The sequence below is a fragment of the Streptopelia decaocto genome, assembly GCF_964273445.1.
Source record: "Streptopelia decaocto genome assembly, chromosome: 3".
Taxonomy (NCBI): Eukaryota; Metazoa; Chordata; class Aves; order Columbiformes; family Columbidae; genus Streptopelia; species Streptopelia decaocto.
In genome coordinates this window covers 118,169,144-118,189,552 of record NC_138656.1, presented here as the reverse complement: position 1 = coordinate 118,189,552, position 20,409 = coordinate 118,169,144, and the positions used below count along the sequence as shown (strand labels likewise).

The 20,409-nt window shown below is 44.6% G+C and overlaps 1 protein-coding gene across 1 annotated transcript in view; it reads right to left on the bottom strand.

The window, feature by feature from the left end:
* Positions 1-6,604: 6,604 nt before the first annotated feature.
* XKR6 (XK related 6) overlaps positions 6,605-20,409 on the bottom strand; it is a gene marked incomplete at its 5' end in the record, with an annotated part of 208,174 nt that continues 194,369 nt past the window's right edge. The window contains one exon of the mRNA XM_082049866.1: positions 6,605-9,895. Within this exon, the coding sequence (XP_081905992.1) occupies positions 8,931-9,895 (965 nt within the window). The 3' untranslated portion in view covers positions 6,605-8,930. The remainder of the gene's footprint in view (positions 9,896-20,409) is intronic.

The window sequence follows — 20,409 nt, the reverse complement described above, 5'->3', positions numbered from 1 at the left end:
GCTAGCACCTCGCACCAGAAACTACCTTCCTCATCTCAAAAAGCCCTTTGGAATTCACAATATATTCATATATATTAAGACATTTATACCGTTGCAGTAACACCGCATGTATGCTTTTCTATATTTCCACAGGCTTGTGTATATAGACACAGACATACACGTTGATTAATCCCTTTAATCCTGAAAATTCACAGCCACTCACTTCGCATCAGACCTGATACACAGTTGGAGGAGTTCTCTCTCTCCTCCCACCTTTTTACCTTTGCAGTTAAAATTGCCATTGAAGTGGGTCAAAGCTCAGCACCCAGGTGCAAGCACAGTACATTTTCAGGAAAATTAAAGGGTAATTTATTGATAAGGTGACATTTTTGTCCCTTTTTAAAAAAATATATATATATATATATAATGCCCTCAATACCTTATAGGCTATATCCTATTTATTTCCACGAGGTGGGCGACAACGAGCTTTGAAAACAGCCTGCGTTTACATCTTTTTGTTTGATCTCCTGGGTACACATCAGACTTTACTTGCTTTCAAAACCACACTTGCCCTCTCTCATCCCTCTCAGTCCACCCCAGTTCAAGACACAGATGTGTGGTGCTTCTTAGGACAAAAGAGGGGAAAATCTGTATGTTGGCCAGCATTTGGTTGGGTCAAACAAAGCAGTTAGCATAGCACCGAAGGAGTTACATTGCTGTTGTGTTTGTTTTGTTTTATTTCTACCCAGCTTTAAACTTTTTGGAACAGAAGCAATAAAAAGAACCCAGAAGCACTAAGCTGAGTGCTTAAAACAGGGCAAATAAATGCTGGGGAAAAGAAGAGGGAAGGAGCAGACCCAAAGCTGATGCACATGAGCAGTGGCCCATCTGCTAGAGTAGGGCTTCTGAATTTGCTCTGCCTTCAGAGAGAAGATCTGCAGCTGCCTGGTTAGTCATGTGGAAGAGCCTGGCCCAACGTAGCCACAAGAATTTGAACCACCTCCCCATGGTGGACACAGAAAAGAGACAGGGAAGGTATGCGGCAGGCCAAGATGGAGCTGGAGAGGAGGGTTTCCTAGCTTTGTTCTTGCTTCATGCAAGGCAAGCCTTGGGTCCGAGAAGACAATGGCCACCCTGAAACACCAGCTGGTTATTCAGAACAGGCCAGAATTCACAGTCCTTACTCAGGAGAGAAAACAAGACCCAACAACGAAACCCCGGAGTTTTGCCCGAGTAAGGAGTGCATGAGTAGACTTCAAAAAGCTTTTCTAAAAGGGAGCGGGGAGTCTTGCCTCGCATTGTGTTTCCAAAAGTGACATAATATAATGGTCAGGACACTTGGACAATAAAACCACTTGGCTCAAAACCAGAAAATAAACTTCCTATCACATGCTTCTTTTTTTCTCCCTCCTGAATTATCTGACCAGTGGCAATTTTGGAGCGATGAACTGGATCCCTTCCCTCCTTCTAAAGAAAAGTCATCCTGGGGGTTCAAACCAGGGATGAATCCGCCTCGATGGACATATCATCGACAGTCAAAACTCCCGTGGACAGCAAGGGAGGTTCTGCCTGTGGGAAGATGGTGAAGGCAGGCCTGGCCTAGGCTCTCTGGATGTGGCACAGATTCTTCTCCAGGAAAGCGGGTACTCAGAGAAGAGTCGCGCGTGAGCGGCGTTGAGTCAGGTTTATCCTTTCACAACCCACCTTCACCCTTCACGTAAGGAAGAAGTTCAAAAAGAAAAGCTACCGTACGACCAAGTGAACCGCAATTATTGTGCTGTCTTAGGCAGTCGAGAAACTTAAAAGGCAAAAAAAAACCAAAAAGAAAACAAGATTTATCAGTTGAGACTCTACTTTTGCCATGCCTATAAGAGTCCTCAGCAAACAGTATACCAGCCTCCCAAATAAGGTCCAGGCTATTCCAAAACAGCGTGAGCAAATTTTTCACTGTATTCAGATGGAAGCTGATGACTGAAAGATTAGTGCACATTAACCGTGGCTGATGAGAGCGACTTTTAAAGAAATTCAAGTATTCGTCAGTAAGCTGTTCGGTTCAGAAATACTTTTGTGATCTCTAGTTTCAAGTTTCCAGAAACAGAAAGGAAAAGGGAAAGGTCACCTGTTGTGTAAGAAAACAATATTGCAAACAGTGCTATTACACTTGACCAGGAAAGCAAGGCTATTCAGTTGGCGCATGACAATTTTCTCCATTCCTTGCTTTTTTTGGGGAGAGAAAAGACTTAAGGTTGCTTTCTCAACACACACAATGCACCAGTGGGTTTTTCCTTGTAACAAACCCTTTTACTGCTCATTCCCGATAACAGCACGAACCCAGCAAGAACGTCATTTTTACGGCGCACTTCCAGCACCTCTCACACGCATTTTACTTAAGCCTCACAACACCCCTGTGAGGTAGGTAAATATTATTATACCCATGTACAGATGGGTAAACTGTAGGCACAGAAAGGTTAAATCACTTGCCCAAGGTTACACGGCAACTTCGTGGCAGAGCTGGGGTCGAAACCCAGGAGTACTGTCACCCAGAGATCTGCAATGAGTTTTAGACCGTGGTGACTTTCTACGCTCGCTGTAAATGACCATCTGACAAACACGGTGTTGCACAAATCCCAATAACTCCGCGCATTACAAAGTGCCTGATTTTCAAACAGTTGCCTTGCTGCATGTGTCCCAAAGGGAGGGGTGATAAGTGAAGTTTATGCTCTCAAATAATTCTTGTCTGTTTGAAACACTCTGTTCTGGTTTGGTTTGTTGTTTGGTTTGGGTTTTTTTTTTGGTGTTTAGATTTTTAATACACAACAGGAAACGATAGTCCACATAATTTTATCAACAACATCACTTTCCAATTGGGTTGTGTGTACATCTGAATACACATTAAGATCCAGATGGTTTACGCAGATTTATTTTAATTGTCACCAACTGCCTCCCTCCTTATCAGCGAAGAGCCAATGGAACATATGCAGCTATCTGTCATCTCATTTTCTCGTTTTTCTCATTATCCCACTGTCTGAGCTTCAAGTAAGGAATAAGGGTTGAACACAGGCAATATCTAACACAGCAGGAAAGCTCCTACCTTGCTTCACATCGCGCCTCAACAGCAAAGAGCCACCACATCACTATTCCCAAGTCCAGACACAACAGAACGATGAAGCGATTCCGAACGTGCTCATGGAGAAATAAGTGGATTGCAACAATCTCTAGCAGTACCCAAAGGTCTGGAAATGCATTCTGCACACAGTGAAAGGTTTGCCCACGTCTATTTGGGATAGCCTCAAATATTCTCGTTCAAACCAGGCTGAGATTCTCTGCACCAGAATACACCTGAGCTCCAAGGAAAAATAAAACCAGCAATCATAACCCTGGGAAACTACCATCCCCAAAGCCCCGGGGCTTTAGACAACTGCCAAAATAACAACATGCAAGCTTCAGCGAGCAAAGGGTACACAACCGAGTTCACATCATCCTACCATCTAACATCAACTACTTCAGCTTCGAGCGGGATTGGCGTAGACCTTATTTTATTGTGGTTATTTGGGTTTTTGTATTCTGATTTTTGCATGACCACATTCGATCTGAACAGAATCCAGAGAAAAGCAAACCCAGTGAAAGGAAAAAAATCACAGAAAAACCTGTCTCCACAATTTTCCGCTGACCCCGGCAGCTTCCAAATTGTCTCTTGCCCAAGCTGCCCAGAAAACAGGCACTAAAAGGTTTTGCAAATGCACAGTAGTTAAGTTTTCCTTTTCAAAGCACCTCTGAGCTTCAATGAAATCGTGCTGGACACATCTCAGACCACATTTTCTTCGGGAGGTTTAGTCATGCTGCAGGTATGGGGGTGACAAGGTGCGCCATGCACTTGTGTGGAGGGATGAGGAGTAGGGATAAGTTGTGAAGTGAACCTTGTGTGCACAAAAATACACTTAGAGAGCACGGGATGACCACGGGATTATTATTTTCTGAAAGTCAATAGCAATGCTCCCCTTGTGAACAGCACCGGCCAGGTTTTAGCAGCCCGCTGGCTAAAGCTTGGAATTAATTTTGCCCTGTTTCATCTCGTCAGCTTTAAATAAAAATACATGCAAATGACTACTGACTTTTGGCAGGTGTGGAGAAGGACAGAATGAAGCAGACAATTAGCTCCAATCCGAAACGCTGAAAATATATATATTAACACTTGAAATCGGTGGCTTGCTTGCACTTTCCACTGCTAACTATACAGCACTGGCTCCACTCTGCAGTTCAGGTTGGATGTGCCTTGTGTGGGTGGCCAAGCATGACAAGGGCATGGGCAGGACCTTGTAATTTCCCTATTTCCATTGTTGATTTGGTCTGGTCTGAATCATTCCTGTCTCCGAATTAGCAGCCTACAGATGTATAACAGTATCGTGCAAAGCACCCCGGCCATCTGACATGGGTAGAAGGACGGACGGATGGGTTGACATCAGCACGATAAAAATGACGCTGTTTGCAAAATAACCTCAGCAAAAATAAAAAGAACAAAGTGAACTGAAAAAATACCTTGTCCATTGAATCACACTGAAAATAGAAAAATGCCAGAGCAGAGCTGAAGTGCTGAATCTTGGTCTGTGGCGTATAGGTACATCTTTATTAGTAAATTAAGCACTGCCAGGATCCATTCTGGCCACTAAGCCAACTGACAAGTGCTGGCCACTACTAGACACTTTCACCCCCAATACAGAGTGACTGCATCCAAAATGATGACTGGGGATGGTCTCTGGCCAGCGTCAACACCGCACAAGCCATGTCTGAGCACAGGACTCATTGGAGTGCGTCAAAACCACGACATGGAAGGTCTGAACAATATATCAGGGGGGATGGTGGAGTCCTCGTGCCCCGGCTTTGCTCTGGCATGGTGTAGTTGTCTGGTTTAGATGATCCCAGGTTGAATCCAGCAGCACAAACATGCCAGAGAAGTTTCCCACTGAACTTGCGATGTGAATAAATATGGACTCAACCTTCTCCATGACAGTGTGAAAAACCCCTCATGGAGTATCTTCTGGTAAGAAGGTGGGACATGGTACGACTAACCTACCAGGGAGAAGCTGAGGAGTTAAAAATCAAGTGAAACCAAAGCAGGTCACTGACCGTCCTGCCAAAGTGCACACCAAAAATCAAAGGGACCCCGGGCAAAGAACCCCAGGAGGCGAAGACTAGACTCAGCATCAGGATTAGTACCAATAAAGAGCTTGGGGTAATTTGGCTCCCCAAGCTTTTGGCTTGGCAAAAGGCGCTGTTTGGCAACAAGATCACAGGTAATCCCAAGAAGAAATGGCCACCACACCATGAACTTGTTGGGTGTGGTGGTAGAGCACATGTTTTACGTTAAGGCTGTTAATGAAGTCCTTTGAAAAGAAATAGTTCCTCAGGGTTGACACAGGCTCTCACTGGAAATCTTTTGCTAAATCAAGATGCCAGTAGATGTCATTCAAAGAAAAGACACAGCGGAGGCAGAAAGTTTATGCAACTAAGCGTAATGAAACAGTTTTAACACTCGGTTGAGGTCCCTGCCTTCATGGTTATTCATATCACGAGCCACGAAGAAGGAGGACTTTGGAGCAGGAGTGTGTCAAGCCCTTCGTCAAGCTGGTTTGGTTGTGAGAAGTTAGCACTGCATTGAGAGGTAAGGTCACTTCTAGAGTGTTTTGCCCTTCCATTCCCATAACGGGGTGGAGAGGACGGCTGTTGGTGTGGTGGTCTGGAGCAAGGGTCCGTTCCTGAGGGAAGGCAGGCCGCAGATGCTCATAAGAGGCAACGATGAAGGGTTTCCTCAACTCCTGATGGGTCCACCTCGGCTCGTTGACTCATTTCACTGTCCTGGTACGAAGTGGCAGGGTCCAACTGTTCAGTGGAGCCGGGAGGTGGCATCACATCTCCAAAACAGACCTCAAGGTTGACAACTTCATGGAGGGTGGACCTTCTCACGGTGTTTTTGAAAAGGAGGACGCTTTCTCCTGGAGGAAAGGTCCCCGAGGAACAGCGGGGTTGTTTGCCATCCATTCCTTTCTCATGCTTATGCCAATGAGACGCAGATGTGTAGAGGACAACTCTTCACAGAAGGACCAAGGAGAGTCTTTACATGGGGCATGAGGCACGGGGACCTGGATCAGAGTAAGTCTGCACTAGTAGTGCAGGTAAGTCAAAAGAAAGTCCTGGGAGGAAAAAGGTATGTCTGTTGCTGTGTTTTTATGACTCAACAGCTGAGGACAGCAAGTTCACTTCACAAATTACCTCGTTTTACAGAGACAACATACTGATTAGGGAAGAAATAGAGTGAAATGTTAGTAGAACATCTGAGAAACGACTGGTTATGGGACAGACAGTAGAGAAGGAAAATGAAGGCTTTTCACAAATATATATAAGTGTTTATATATATATATGTATTTATGTGCACAGTAAACAAGGGACTGGGAGTTTAGACGGGAGATGACAAGACAAAATCCCTCCCTTTGCATGAAAATGTGACCATCACGTTGGTTGTAATCAGAGCCCAGAAACAATTGCCTGAAATGGAGTTTGACTGGGAATTACAGTACCAGCGACAATTTGGCTTCTTATAAATTTTGCCGTGTGTCTATAGTTTGGCGTGAATCGGTCCTGCCCTCCTTGGAAGGGACAGACACCAGTTGAAAGTTTTCTTTACAAAACAAAAGCGAAACAACAGAAGAAACCCCAATGTTTTCTCAGAACACTGCAAAGGATCACTGATTGACAAAAATGGTTCTCTTCAGGTATATTCAGGCGAAGAAAGCATTCAGCTTCTTTAAACTGTTATATAAAATTGGTACTAGTTTCTTTAAATACTATAATAAAAAAAAATTCATCAAATAAAAAAAAATCATAATAATAATAATAATAATTAAAAAATATCTCCCCCATGCTGATCTTCTCTTCGGAATAGATCAGCATGGGGGTTTTGCACCCTAGACAGTTACAGTATTTCTGGAATAAAAAATTGCAATTACACAGAGAAAATACTACAGCATTCACTTAAAAATATCTCATTTTGTTGTTGTTGTTGTTTTCTCCCTCCCAAGCAGAGGGACGGTGGGATTGAAAAGATGCCCTGAAACGGGGATATTCCTTTAAAGGAGCAATACTCTCGAAACGGAAAAGAGTGTCGCGGAGAGACGCAAACCTGTGATTGAACTCGAAACAAGCGATTCCAGCACAGAAACAAGAACCCGAGAGATGTGAATGTTCAGACAACCGAGCGGGTTATTCGGCAATGTCAAGACAACCGCGCGACCCTCGGCAGGTGACCGTCTAGGCTTTGCCATCATGGGAGGTGGCAGCATCTCCTTGCGGTGAGAAGGCTAAGCTAAACCACGATGCTCTCGCTACACTCTTGAGTTTCCTCTGGTGTTGTTTCTTGCCATGTACTTACAGCAGAGGGTGACACGAGACAGTTTTGTGTTTTTTTTTGTTTCATCAGCAGTTCCCCACATGTACCGAGTTGAAGAATTCTCAGCTAAATCACAACAACAACATCAACGAAAATACAAAGCACCAAATCATCTCGAGACGTGAGTCAGTTTACAGGTTATTACCGTTTGAAGAAGTTTGTTGGTTGTTTTGTTGTTGTTTGTTGTTTTTTGTTGTTTTGTATCTTTTTTTTTTTTGTTTTAAATCCCGACTTTTTCATGTTTTGTTTTTCCTTAAAAACAAAACAGAACAAAACAATAAAATCAAAACCCCAAAACCCCCAAATGGAACGAAGGATGCTTTACAATCACTTTAAGGCTCGCACTGAATGAGACATGACAGGTCTTACACGAGATTACAAATAATACATGTATGCCTTTCACAGCCTTAAAATGATACAGTAGGTCAAATTATTTTGCCAGTCACTGATCAAGTATTGTGCCTTTAAATTGACTTGCTTTTTGCTACTATGCTGAGTTTTATTATTACTGAAATATTTATTAGATATGTATAAATGTACTTTAGTATAATGTTTTTGGTATATAATTTCATCATTTATTTTCCAGAAATCAAGGTGGCAGGTCTTATTCTGGGCTCAGACGGTTGATATTTGCTCCACTGAAGTCAGTGGCGCGTTAGCATGTGCAATGGTCGGAAACAAGATCAGATACTGTAATACCACATTAATCTGGTGCAAACCGACCAGATTTGGCCGGTTTACACGAGGAAAACGGTTACATGGTGGGCTCGCCTTTACAACACGACTCGGCTCACAGGCTTGGCCAACTGGTGTTATAAACGCGTTGCCAAATTGAGTTACAGACCTGATTTTGTCTTTCAGCTGTTGGAAAAATCAAACTCCATTGGGGCTTTGCTTTCGTATCTTTAGACATTTGGGTTTTTTCTGCTCAATCCAATACGAGCGACAAAATTGTTTTCATACATTTCTCTCTTTTTTGTTGTTGTTGTTAATTTTTTTTCTTTTTTTTTTTTGCTTTTTTCTATTTTTTTTTAACATCAAGGATTGTATTTCGGTTGGTTGTTTTTGTTATATCTTTTTCCTGGCATATCATCATCAAAGAGTTTTGCATGAGAAAGGTGACAGTACTTAATGAAACTCAGCACCTAAGGGCATAAGGCAGTTGTAGGTTTGTTTGTTTGTTTTTTTATTTTTCAATCAGCACCAATCCCATAAATAATATTCTACACTTGGTGTACGATATAAAACTGATGTGGAGATGCCTCCTTCTCCACCTGTGAATCCTAGGTGTGGAAGTTGAAATACTCTTTCTTGTGTGTAAAAAACAAAAGAAAAGTTTTTCTTTTTGTTTTTACTTACAAAACATAGAGAATATCTTTTTTTTTTTCTTTTTTTTATACATACAGCAACCAGAAAGAAAGCTTATCTGAAGGTTTGTGTTTGTTTCATGATCTGTGTTTACCGTAAACAAAAATAAGGTCCCCTCTTTTACTTTTGCTTTAAGGAGCTTTTAAAGTGAAGATTCATATTGTAGCAACTCATATAAGAGAGGTCCATCTCTATACCTAATACCTACAGCTGTGGGGGTGACATACTGGAGGATGTTGATAGTTCTTCTTAACCTCCTGTCTACAAAATGAGCATCCCATGCAGGGTATCTTTTTCTCGGGATGTCAATCTTAATGAGAGGCCCCTCGGGGGGGTAGGGTCGCCCAGATGGAGTAGATGGTACCATTGCTCTCACCTGGAAAACGGGCAAGCAAGTGTCAGCTGTGAGTTCCTCCTGTTGCTCCGTGACCGCTCTGGTGGGCGTAGCCTGGGCCCCCCGGTACCCAGGGGTTTGGGGTGCCATGGGCTCAACATCGGGGGGCAGAGGAATGCCCCAGAGCAGCTCGGCGCAACAGGAGCTGACTAAGATCTTAGCTCTTGGCCCCATGGGATGCAGCACACCATAATATAACAGCATCAAAGCTATCCCAGCAGCAAAGCTAAGAAAGACACAACACAGTGCTGGCACGGCATATGAGTCAGTAGTTTCAGGATCTCTGTAAAAATACCAAAGGAGCGTCAAGGCAGCGTTCTCCGTCAAGACTACCGTGTAATACGCAAACATTCTGTATCGAGTCCGCCCTTCCTTGACATTAAACCAGCAGAAAATGTACACAATCCCTACCACCATGTTGAAGAGGATCTCCTCCCACTTAGACATGCAGAAATCTGTCCCACCATGGATGATCCAGAAAGCCATGGCACACCAATGGACCACTACAAAGATCCCAAAGTAGAGCTGGAAGATGGAAGCAAAGAGAGCAAAAGAAATAACTCGGGATGAGATGGTGAAGAGGCGCCAGAAGACATGGATGAGGGCCCCTCTGTAGCTCATACTCTTCTTGTCGTCCCTAGAGTCCCGAAGAAGCTTGTGATAGGAGGCTAGCACCCAAGCCAGGGACATCAGGGAGGCCACAGAGGACACACCTGCCGGAAGACACACAGATCCACCGAGTTAGACAGGAGGTTTGGTTGAAAACATCATCTGCTCACTAAATTATTGCATCTGGGACAGGCTCAGTAGCCCAAGGGTTCAACTCACGTCAGGTTGTCCTTACAGTCTAGAGGAGAGAAATACAGAAATATCAGTGTGGGAATTGGAAACAATGCTGCATTCAGGAGTTCTCTGACACACCACATGATGCTTTATCTTCGTGAGCTGTTGGCTCTGCCACCCCACCCCAGCTCTGCTTGTCTTACAGGGGACAACCTCTGTCATCATCCCAATTAGATCCACATTTGAGAATCTGAAATCCAGATTCCATCTAAACGCTGCAGCCCAAGTACAAAGGTTATTTTCCATAGCAAGGGGTCTACCTTGGAGTGCACCATCGCAAAAGCAGGACATCTATATTCCTTGTAACTGCATGGATCTTTTTTATTCTAAAATACAAGCAACATTCACATTGACTTGCACTTGATTCTGCCCTAATCGGGAATCCCCATTTGCCTTTGGGAAAAATAGACGGTTGTTTTTTTGCCACCCTGTGGTCCCATGCAGATGAATACACAAATATAGGGAACATCAATGCTCATCAATACTCTCCAAATGGTCCCAAAACAAAGAATCTGATCCCTCCAGCATCTCCCCTGCCCTGTTTCCACGATGGACTGAAGACCTGCGGGGGATCTCCAGCCTTGTGTCCTGCATGGACCACAGATCCAAGTTGAAGTCACGTCTCATTCTACTCCTGATGGGACCCACTGGAGGGACCTGGGATCTGGTCCATCCCCTTCCCATGTTTGGGACAGCTCGGGGAGCCTTTACCAGCTCTGCCCAGTGCACCCAGACCCTTGGGTGCTGCTCCCATTAGTGGGGGCATTGCCTGTCTTGGGGTCACGGTTGGTTCCCAACTCATCCCCCTGTGCCCTGGCATGGGGCAAGCACCCCATGATATTCCCAAGGGGCCTGATCTTATTCCCCATCACAACCAACACTCAAACTATTTATTTGCTCCGATGATAAAACAGTGCCCCATCACACTCCAGGAACTTTATAATACTGTTCATTATGGCAAAAAATTTGAACAACTCATTGAGCAAAGCATAATAGTAAAAAATAATTGACAGATTCCTAGGAAAAGAAAAGGCCACTGGCATCTCATTCCTTTGCTCCCACTGCTGCTCACTGGACAAATGCTCTGCAGGTCAGGGAACAGACAATGGACTGAGATCCATTTCTAGGAAGCTCAGTAATTTGGTAGCTGAACTTTGATTTGGCCTTTGCCGAAGATTTCACTGGGAGCATCGCCTATCAAATCTAAAGGAAAAATCCGAATGGTTTCAAGGAAAACAAACAATATCAAATGCCCCTCCATCTCTGATGTGTAACATAACTGCTTGCTGCAGCTGCTCAGGGTTAAAAAGCTAAAATATCTGAAACCCCCAAATTTCTTCTCCTTTATTTTCATTTCTCTCTGCCCACAAGGACCTGGCTCCCATGGGGACGGAAGGAAGATCCACCGGCTCTTCAGACCACACACTACAGACTTTATCTTCTTCTTTTTGAGGAGCCAAGCCAACAGTGCCATGTATGAGATTTACCCCTTCCAGCTGTGTCTGGAGGGCAACTGATGGAGAAGGTGGCCAGGAAGGATGACAGACCTCCATCTCTGCCCCTTGCCAAAATTCTCCCAGCCTGCAGGTCCACCAAAACTATGCCTTTCCATCAGCTCTCAAGACTCTCTCTGAATACCTTGCCTTTGGGCTCTCCTGTGCATTGGTATTTCAAACTGAATTTTTTAAAGTAACAAACCACAAACCAGTAAGATCAGTGTCCTTATCACAGCGAAACTTTAGTCCATGTTTTTTAAGAAAACACAATTTTCCCTGAGTTCTAAGTCCTCAATAAGAAGCACTTGCGTATAGAACTTGGGGACTCTAACAGATGGAAACTTCAAAAGTGAATAGACTAAGCCTTGAATAGATACAAATGAGTTTTACCTTTAACCTACATTTTTGGTAGACATAATTGACAGTTTTTGAGAGCTGAGCAGTGCCGCACAATTCTTAAGGTAAGCCATGCTATTTGTATACGTGCTGCTTGTTGAAGTATTTTCTAGCTATTCAGTTTAAAAACTTTGCATGCTTAGAAAATAAAAACTCATGTATTGTCTTATTTTAGTGCTGTTATCCTAGAAACTTTTGTGGCATTAGATGTACCTGTATACTGAAACTTAAGCACGCCAACCCACAAGGAGACAGATGTGTCACACTGGCTTGAAAATGTTTCTGTTGGGTTCATTTATTCTATAATAGAGAGAGGAATAAAACACACCAGAAACAAAACCCCAGGATACACATAAAGGCTTTTCCCACTGTAACGTTTTCAGTACAGAAACCTACACTAATCACAATCTCTGCTGTAAATTAGACAGAGCTGGCTGATAGTGTGTGCGTTGAGTCACTCACAGTGCATGGTACCATGCCTGCTGATAGTCATCTGAACATCTCCTCGAGTCAACAGAGAGAGGCAGACACCCCCAGAAAGTGATTCACCCTGTCCTAAGATCCATGTGTGGGACAAGGGGAGGTTGACTCATGCTCCCAAAGTGTCTGACTCCATCCCTCGACAGGAGCGCGGGGACTTGGAACACCAGCAGTCAGGTGAGATGAGTCCTACCCTTACAAAACAGTTCGTTGCCTCCTCATCTGCACTGAGATCTGAGGCGGGGAATGAAGTATCTCTAGACATTTCGGCATATTCCTGCTGTTGTTTAAAAATTAATGACTGTGGTGAATGCGAATGTTGGCGTTCTGGTAACGAGCGGGATCTGGGCCTGGGTGTCAAGGGGTGCGATCAGTAGGTGGACATCGACAGGAGCCATGGAACGATATGAAGACCTCTCAAGTACTTCTTACGGTGTTGCCACAGAAATTATTCCCTGGGTATTTTATACAGACTTAAATGACAAGCATGGCTTGGCTTTTGTCATCTTGACCATGAGTCTCTCATTCCCAACTTTCCCTGTTACTTCTAGCCTGTGACATATTCATACAATGTTCTCACAGACTGTGGGATAAACTGCTCCTTTCTTTTTCACTTCTCCAGGTCTTATTTCTAAGCAACTATAGAGATCTCTCCAATTATAACTAGAACAAAAAAGTCCTGGTAAGTCATATCACATGGCAAATATTTTTTTTTTAATTTTGATTTTTGACTTTTTCACATGGTGACTGACGCACCTTCATCAAGCACGAGTGGGTTTCAACTCCCTTCCAAGGTTTGTTTATCAAAGGCTGGTTTAAAACTGAAGTCACTTCAAAAAACCCACTCCCACTCCTCCCACTCTGTGCTGAGTCTTGGGAATGGAAAATACCCTCCATGCATGGCCACATTCCTGTGGGCATCCTTAAACCAGGAGGACATCAGCTACCATGGGGCAGGAAGGTGATGGGATCTGTGGGATCTGTATCCCACATGCCCATAACAAGCCAGACTGGCAAGAGTGGCTCCTAACTCTCTGCACCGGGCTGTACAACAGCCCTTGAACTCCTCCTGTCACCTGCTAGGAAGCAACGAGTGACTCACAGGCCATAGTCACCACCATTGAGGAGTCAAGCCCATGTGTCTTGAATGACACATCACAAGAATTCGTCCCCCAGATGCCTTTAGTAATATGCCCTGAAGTCCTTATGATGAGACATCTCCTAACCTACGTGCAGCGTGGTAAAGTAGAGCTTTACAACATCCCTGTTTGACAGAAGAAGTGCTAAGATCTGAAGGATTTATCCAAGGTCTCATACAGAATCCATTCTAAAGCAGGGAACAGATCTCTTTCACATCACAGTGCACCTTGCATTTCAGACAGGATTCAGCTCCTACTGTAGAGACTCACCTTGGGGTGTCCATGGGCAAGTGATATCACTTAATGGAGAATTAAGGCATAGTGCAACCATCACAGATGGGAATCCAGCAACATTTGAGATGCTCTAGGATATTCCAGACCTCCATGTGGAGCTGGCAGATGTGACAAACTTGCACGCGGAAAACAAGAACATTTCTGAACAGGGAGCTGGAGTGAGGCAGGGTACTCAGGGCATCCCAAGTGACACCTGGCAAGAGTTAATCCAATTGTCTCCTGAGTCATTGTAATTACTAGAGCCACAGCTGTGTGAAGATTGTTGTTTAGACCCTGTGACTCCATTGCCAATGTCTCCACTGAACACAAAGTGAGCTTGGACACCCCTATTGTGTGGAGACACATCCATCAAAGACACCGTTGTTTAGGTGTCTGAATCTGGAGACGAACTCACCCATCATCTTGAACTGCTTTGATGCCGACTTCTTGCCTTGGTAATTTTGCCCTTCTCAGAGGGATCTAATGAACAGCCCGCAGTGGTATAATAAATACATGTGGCATGGAGACAAAGCAACAGTAAAGCATAAAATCATAGATTCACAGTATAGTTTGGGTTAGAAGAGACCATCAAAGCTCATCCAGTGGCACCCCTGCCATGAGCAGGGACATCTTCACCAGCTCAGGTTGCTCAGAGCCCCGTCCAGCCTGGCTGGGATGTCTCCAGGGATGGTTCATCCACCACTTCTCTGGGCAGTGAATGGTGAAGAGAAACGAGAAAGCAGTGGCAAATAAAGTAGCTATATAACAGGCTAAACTTTCTGAGAAGAGTGTTGGACCAAGGAATAGAGTCTCTGAGAAGGGGAAAAGAAGAACCATTGCTTGTGATCATGACAACATGAGTGGACTAGTGTATAACGCAGGTAGCGATCTGATACCAGAGGAGAGGACATGAACCATTCCGAGTCCAAGGGAAGGTCCTGGAGCCTTGCAGAAGCTCGCAGGGGCAGGTTGAATTTCAGACGGTTTCAGTTGTCATCCTCTGGTTTCTACTGATGGCCCAGAAAAAGAAAAGGCCACCACAGAAATACAATGAAAGTCTTTGAAAAATCCAGAGCCACAAGAAAGAATCAAAGCAATGACTCCCTTTAAATTGCTGCAGCTCTTTTTAGAGCCCATATATGTGCAGGAATAAAAACAGCGGATGGAAAGCCATCCCAGTCTATCCAGCCTATTCATGCTATGCAATTACACATGGTTTTACATCTAGTCTAATAAAGTCTGTAGACAAATCACAAGCACACACACACACAAATATCTAAAATGAACAATATATCCATTTTTCCCTTACTTGCAGTGTTGTTCAGCTGAGGAGAGAGGTTTTTCACTAGGGGTATGTACACTTTTCATCACAAAACCAGCTGCAGGTTATCGGCTGTGAAGTAATTTGAATGCACTCGCTGTAGCATATTCCCCAAGTATTTACTGTGGTGCCTGTCCCTTTAAAACTGAAAACGATGCTGAAAATGGTGCTCTATTTCTTTTTGACATTAATTCTCCTGAAGACTCTACTAAAACAAAATGGGAAGGTACCAACATTTCTCCTGGTTGAGCTGGACAAAAGAATATTCAGTGAGACAAGAAACCCTCCATCAACCCCAGTGAGAAGGCAGCGCTCGCTTAATGCCAAGTGTCACGTCTCAGTCCCTCCCCACCACCCCCTGGCTGCTCGGGCCTCTGTGCTGTGAACCCTGTTATGATATTTTCCCCTTCTGGGTGGCACATTCCTCCCTGGAGCTCACTGTGAACTGAGGAACAGGTTTTCATTTTGATACGCACAGAGCGAAAATGCATTTATATACAAAAGAGAGCGAGCCAGATTGTGCTTTTGTACCAACATTGCCTGAATATTGCTCCTCCTTTCTTTTTAAGCTGTCTTTTTATTTGTACCAGAGTAAAAGGGATCAGAATCAGACCCCAGGTCTGATTTTTATTTGTTCCTGCTGGGGTTTGATGCTTGAGCTCTTTTTTTAATTTTTTCCTTTCAGATGAGGCCATGACTTTTGTCTTCTTTCCTTCATTTTTCCTCTTTGTTCCTCACTTTGAACATGGGAAAATATGGATCATTACCAGCGTATAAATAATAAAGGGCTGCGCAGACCATTTCACCATTCATTTTCCTCATAGGATTTCAGGACAGTTCCTTAACCAGTTTCTCCAGTGTGCCACCAGTCCATTATATCACAGAGAATCCCAGGCTGGTTGGGGTTGAAGGGACCTCTGTAGATCCCCCAGTCCAACCCAGCTGCTCACGCAGGGTCACCAGAGCAGATCACACAGGTGGGTCCAGGCGGGTTTGAATGTCTCAGAGCAGGAGACTCCACACCCGCTCTGGGCAGCCTGGGCCAGGCTCTGGCACCTCCCAGCAAACAAGTTTCTGCTCATGTTCAGATGGAGCCTCCTGTGTTTCAGTCTGTGCCCGTTGACCCTCACCCTGACACTGGGCATCATTAAACAGAGTCTGGTCCATCCTCTTGACACCCAGCCTTGAGATATTTATAAACATTGATGAGATCCCCTCTCAGCCTTTTCTTTTCTAGGATGAGCACTATTCTACCTCTGGTGAACATCACTTGTAAGCCTGACCCAGGAATGTCCTCTTCACATCTATGAAACACCTCTGTACTCTACTCAGAGCTGGAGTGACCAGGGATGAAAAAACAGAGCCTGACACTGAAGAGGCATTACACCGTGTCCTCTCCTTCATTCTTTTCTCATGAAAAATGCTTTTGGTAGCGTTAGGAAAAGGGTGAGTTTCAAATCCTCGGCATCCTCACTAGGAGATCTTCTGAGACCTTCCTCCAAGGAGCATGACAGCCCTGTTCTCCCCAGGACCTGATGCCCACAGGACACAGCATCGCAAGTCCATAAGAAATAGAAATCTGCTGGTGACAGTCTGGGAAAAGCAGGAAGCAAAGATAAGTAACTCAGATCAGGGACCGATCTCCACATAGGTCTGGAGAATGAGAAGAAGGTCTTCTACCACTGAATCCCACTGGGACTTCTTGACACGACACAGTTTCTATATGGCGTAGTCCATGTTCAAGCTAGCACAAAGAGGGCTCTTCCACATTAGACTGGAGGAACATCCATGTTCCCAAAACTTTTATTGTGAAAGTGTGGAAATCCATAGCAATGCAACTTCAGAACAGCTTTCTCTCCCACCCCTTGCTAGTTAAAGGATGGCTCATGTCCTGAAATGTGAATGCTTCCTAAAACCTTTTCTTTTGGCTCAATTAAGATGCCCTCACTGACCCCAGAAACATTGGATCTCTTTTTAGTTTGCCTCCAGCCTTAGCACTGCCTTGAGGAACCAAGGTCCACAGGTGCACTACGAGTCGTGTTTCAAAAGGACTTGGTTTTTCTGCCCTTTCATCCTGCTGCCTTTCAGTTCTCCCAAATGCCCCTTTTTCTCTGCTGCTAGAAGAGGTGACCGGCCACATTCGTCTGATCCGTGCTCTCATTATCTCGGCTGCTTCTGTCATGTCTCCTCCTATTCATCTCCTCTGTGAACCTGGGAGCTGCCAAACTGGCTCAGGCCCCGAGGCTGTTCGGTCTTGTATCTTCTCCTGGATGCAAGCCAGCGACTGATCCTTCTCCGGGAGGCACAAGCACCCCAGGCCAAGCAGAAATGGGATAATCTGCCCTCTTGTTTTCGATTGTCCTTGAATACCCTCAGTCAAGTGTCAAATCTCCTGTTGAAAATGTTGGCTATCACCCACTACATAAGGACTGGCAAGACTTCCCCATATTTTATAACACTCTTAATGAAGATCTTCCTTCCATCACGTGCCTCAGTGTTTATCCTGCGCAAGGAGAGCTGTCTGAGACATGAGTTGCCCTCTGGAAACACCTCTCCATCTCTTCATTGACTCCACCTGGAGTGCGGATGATCACACGGAGATGAGAAAACAAGTAGAAGTGAGTAGATGAAAACTACCCCACATAACAGTGGTCTGGCATCCACTTAATCCCCACAAGAGCTCACAGGAGATCCCTAAGTCCCAGCAAGGTGAGGAGAACAGAAAGGAGGCCTGGGGAAACTTGTTCCTGGCTAAGATAAGCAGAGTAGCCAGACCAAACATAGCATGGGCAAACTCGAGTTAGACGATGCTATGACTTGATACCACTGAAGGCCAAGCAGGCAAAACAACCCCCCAACACCCTCCTGGTGAAAGAAGAGTGCTGTGACCAGTCAGAGGACTTAGTCAAGTTGCATTTCCATGAACACCCAGGCAGACTTATCATCATCCTCAAGACAGTGATAGCAGAAAGATGAAAAGAAGAAAAGCCCTTTCTATATCAATGGAAAGAAAGCTGATCTCAACAGGCCGTACATACTCAGTCCTCATAGGCATGTAAGTCCACTATTTGCCTTCTATAATTGGAAATTGGACTTGTCCCTTTCCTAGGATGCTGACCACAGGTACCTCAGGTTTTGCCTATTTATGTAAGCAAAAAAGCTGCTGACATCTGTTCCATAGCTGAAACATTTCTGGCAGCACTCAGCTGAAATCTCAGTCCTAGTATATATGCACAGGTCTTCAAACAAACCTCATCTCACTTAGCTAATCGGGATCTTTGATCTTGTATAGTGGCTTACACCAGATAACGGCTCATACGAAAAACCCAAACCAAACCAAACCCCCAAAATCCCAAACAAAACCAGAGAGGAGAAGGGCACATGGGAGTCCAGGCCTTGAGAGAACCTGAGTCACTGTGGTGACATCTAAACTAGAAAACTAGAAACAGAGCCAGGACTGTTCATTGACCCTGAGCCTGGCTGGCGTAATCTACCGTGTTCATAATATTAAACTTTCCCTGACTCTAAAACAGAGTAGTTGTATCCAATTTACCTTTGGGAATAGTCCCTGGCCTATGTGAAGTCCTTTTTCTATGCCTGGGAAGGCTTTGGGAAGGTTCTACCTGGCCAAAACTGCAACAGGTTCCATGTTAACAGAACCACTTGAGTGCCAGTGCTTGGGCTCCGGCACCATTTGCATTACAGGTATAGGCATAACCTGTGCACAGTCCTCTGCCTATCACAAACATAGTCACGTAATCCCCTTTGTCGCTTCAAAAATAATGGAGAAGACCTGTGGTTCAACTCCTGGAGATGGAGCGTCTCATATTACCAGATTTTCCAGGCTGGGCTTTTTGGAAGAGTAAATTAGTCCAAACAGCTCTGGTAAGCCCAGGCATGGTCTCTAAGGCTTACGTAAGGTGTAATACAGATTCATAGACAGAATTATGCCAGCAAAATTTTATTTTTTCAGTATAGGTTAATCCTTCCAGGACTCTGGTCTCAGCTATGCTCTCCAAGCTATGTCTTGGGAAAATGCCAGCGTGACTCCATTGCAATAGCTAGATGGGCAAACCCTGCCTTATGGAGAAAAGCCTTCTTTGTTTTTTTCATCCCTGGTCACTCCAGCTACGAGTAGAGTACAGAGGTGCTTCTGAGGTCCCCAGAGTCCCTGATGGGAGTCTAATGGTGGAGTTAAAGGAAATTAACTTCCGAAATCATACTTTTCAGGGGGAGCAATGCATGACAGGTGTCTAAGACCACTTGGGAATCTGGAATGAGTTTGCTGAATAGTTTCAGTCCTAAAGAAGCTAAGAGAAGAAGAGAAGGGAGAGGAGAGGAGAGGAGAGGAGAGGAGAGGAGAGGAGAGGAGAGGAGAGGAGAGGAGAGGAGAGGAGAGGAGAAAGAGAAGAGAAGAAGAGAAGAGAAGAGAAGAGAAGAGAAGAGAAGAGAAGAGAAGAGAAGAGAAGAGAAGAGAAGAGAAGAGAAGAGAAGAGAAGAGAAGAGAAGAGAAGAGAAGAGAGGAAGAGAAGAGAGAGAAGAGAAAGAAGAGAAGAAGAGAAGAGAAGAGAAGAGGAGAAGAGAAGAGAAGAGAAGAGAAGAGAAGAGAAGAGAAGAGAAGAGAAGAGAAGAGAAGAGAAGAGAAGAGAAGAGAAGAGAAGAGAAGAGAAGAGAAGAGAAGAGAAGAGCCACATGCAAGACTAATCTTGCTTTTGTAGCCCCTTTTGATGTGGCATTATTATGACATTATTTATGACATGGAGCTGTTTATTTTGAAATCACTCCTCCATTTTGAAACTTCCCCTATAACATCAAGAAAATATAAAGAAAGGAATTCACCGTCTCCCTCTGGACAAAAGCAAACAGTTCCACTTCAGTGGATGCTATTTGGGAGGTGTCTATGTTCTTTGTGATTTTTGGCCAGTAAACCAGAAATCTCATTCATCTTGCTGATGGTGTCCTTGATGCTGGTGTGGGGCTACATGTGGTGGTGTTTTCAACTAAAACAGCTGCTGTTATCATTTAAAAAAAAATCCCAGGTTCCAGTATAAGTTGGGGAATGACCTATTAGAGAGCAGCGTAGGGGAAAGGGACCTGGGGGTCCTGGGGACAGCAGGGTGACCATGAGCCAGCACTGGGCCCTTGTGGCCAGGAAGGCCAATGGTACCTGGGGTGGATTAGAAGGGGGTGGTCAGTAGGTCAGAGAGGTTCTCCTGCCCCTCTGCTCTGCCCTGGGGAGACCACACCTGGAATCTTGTGTCCAGTTGTGGCCCCTCAGT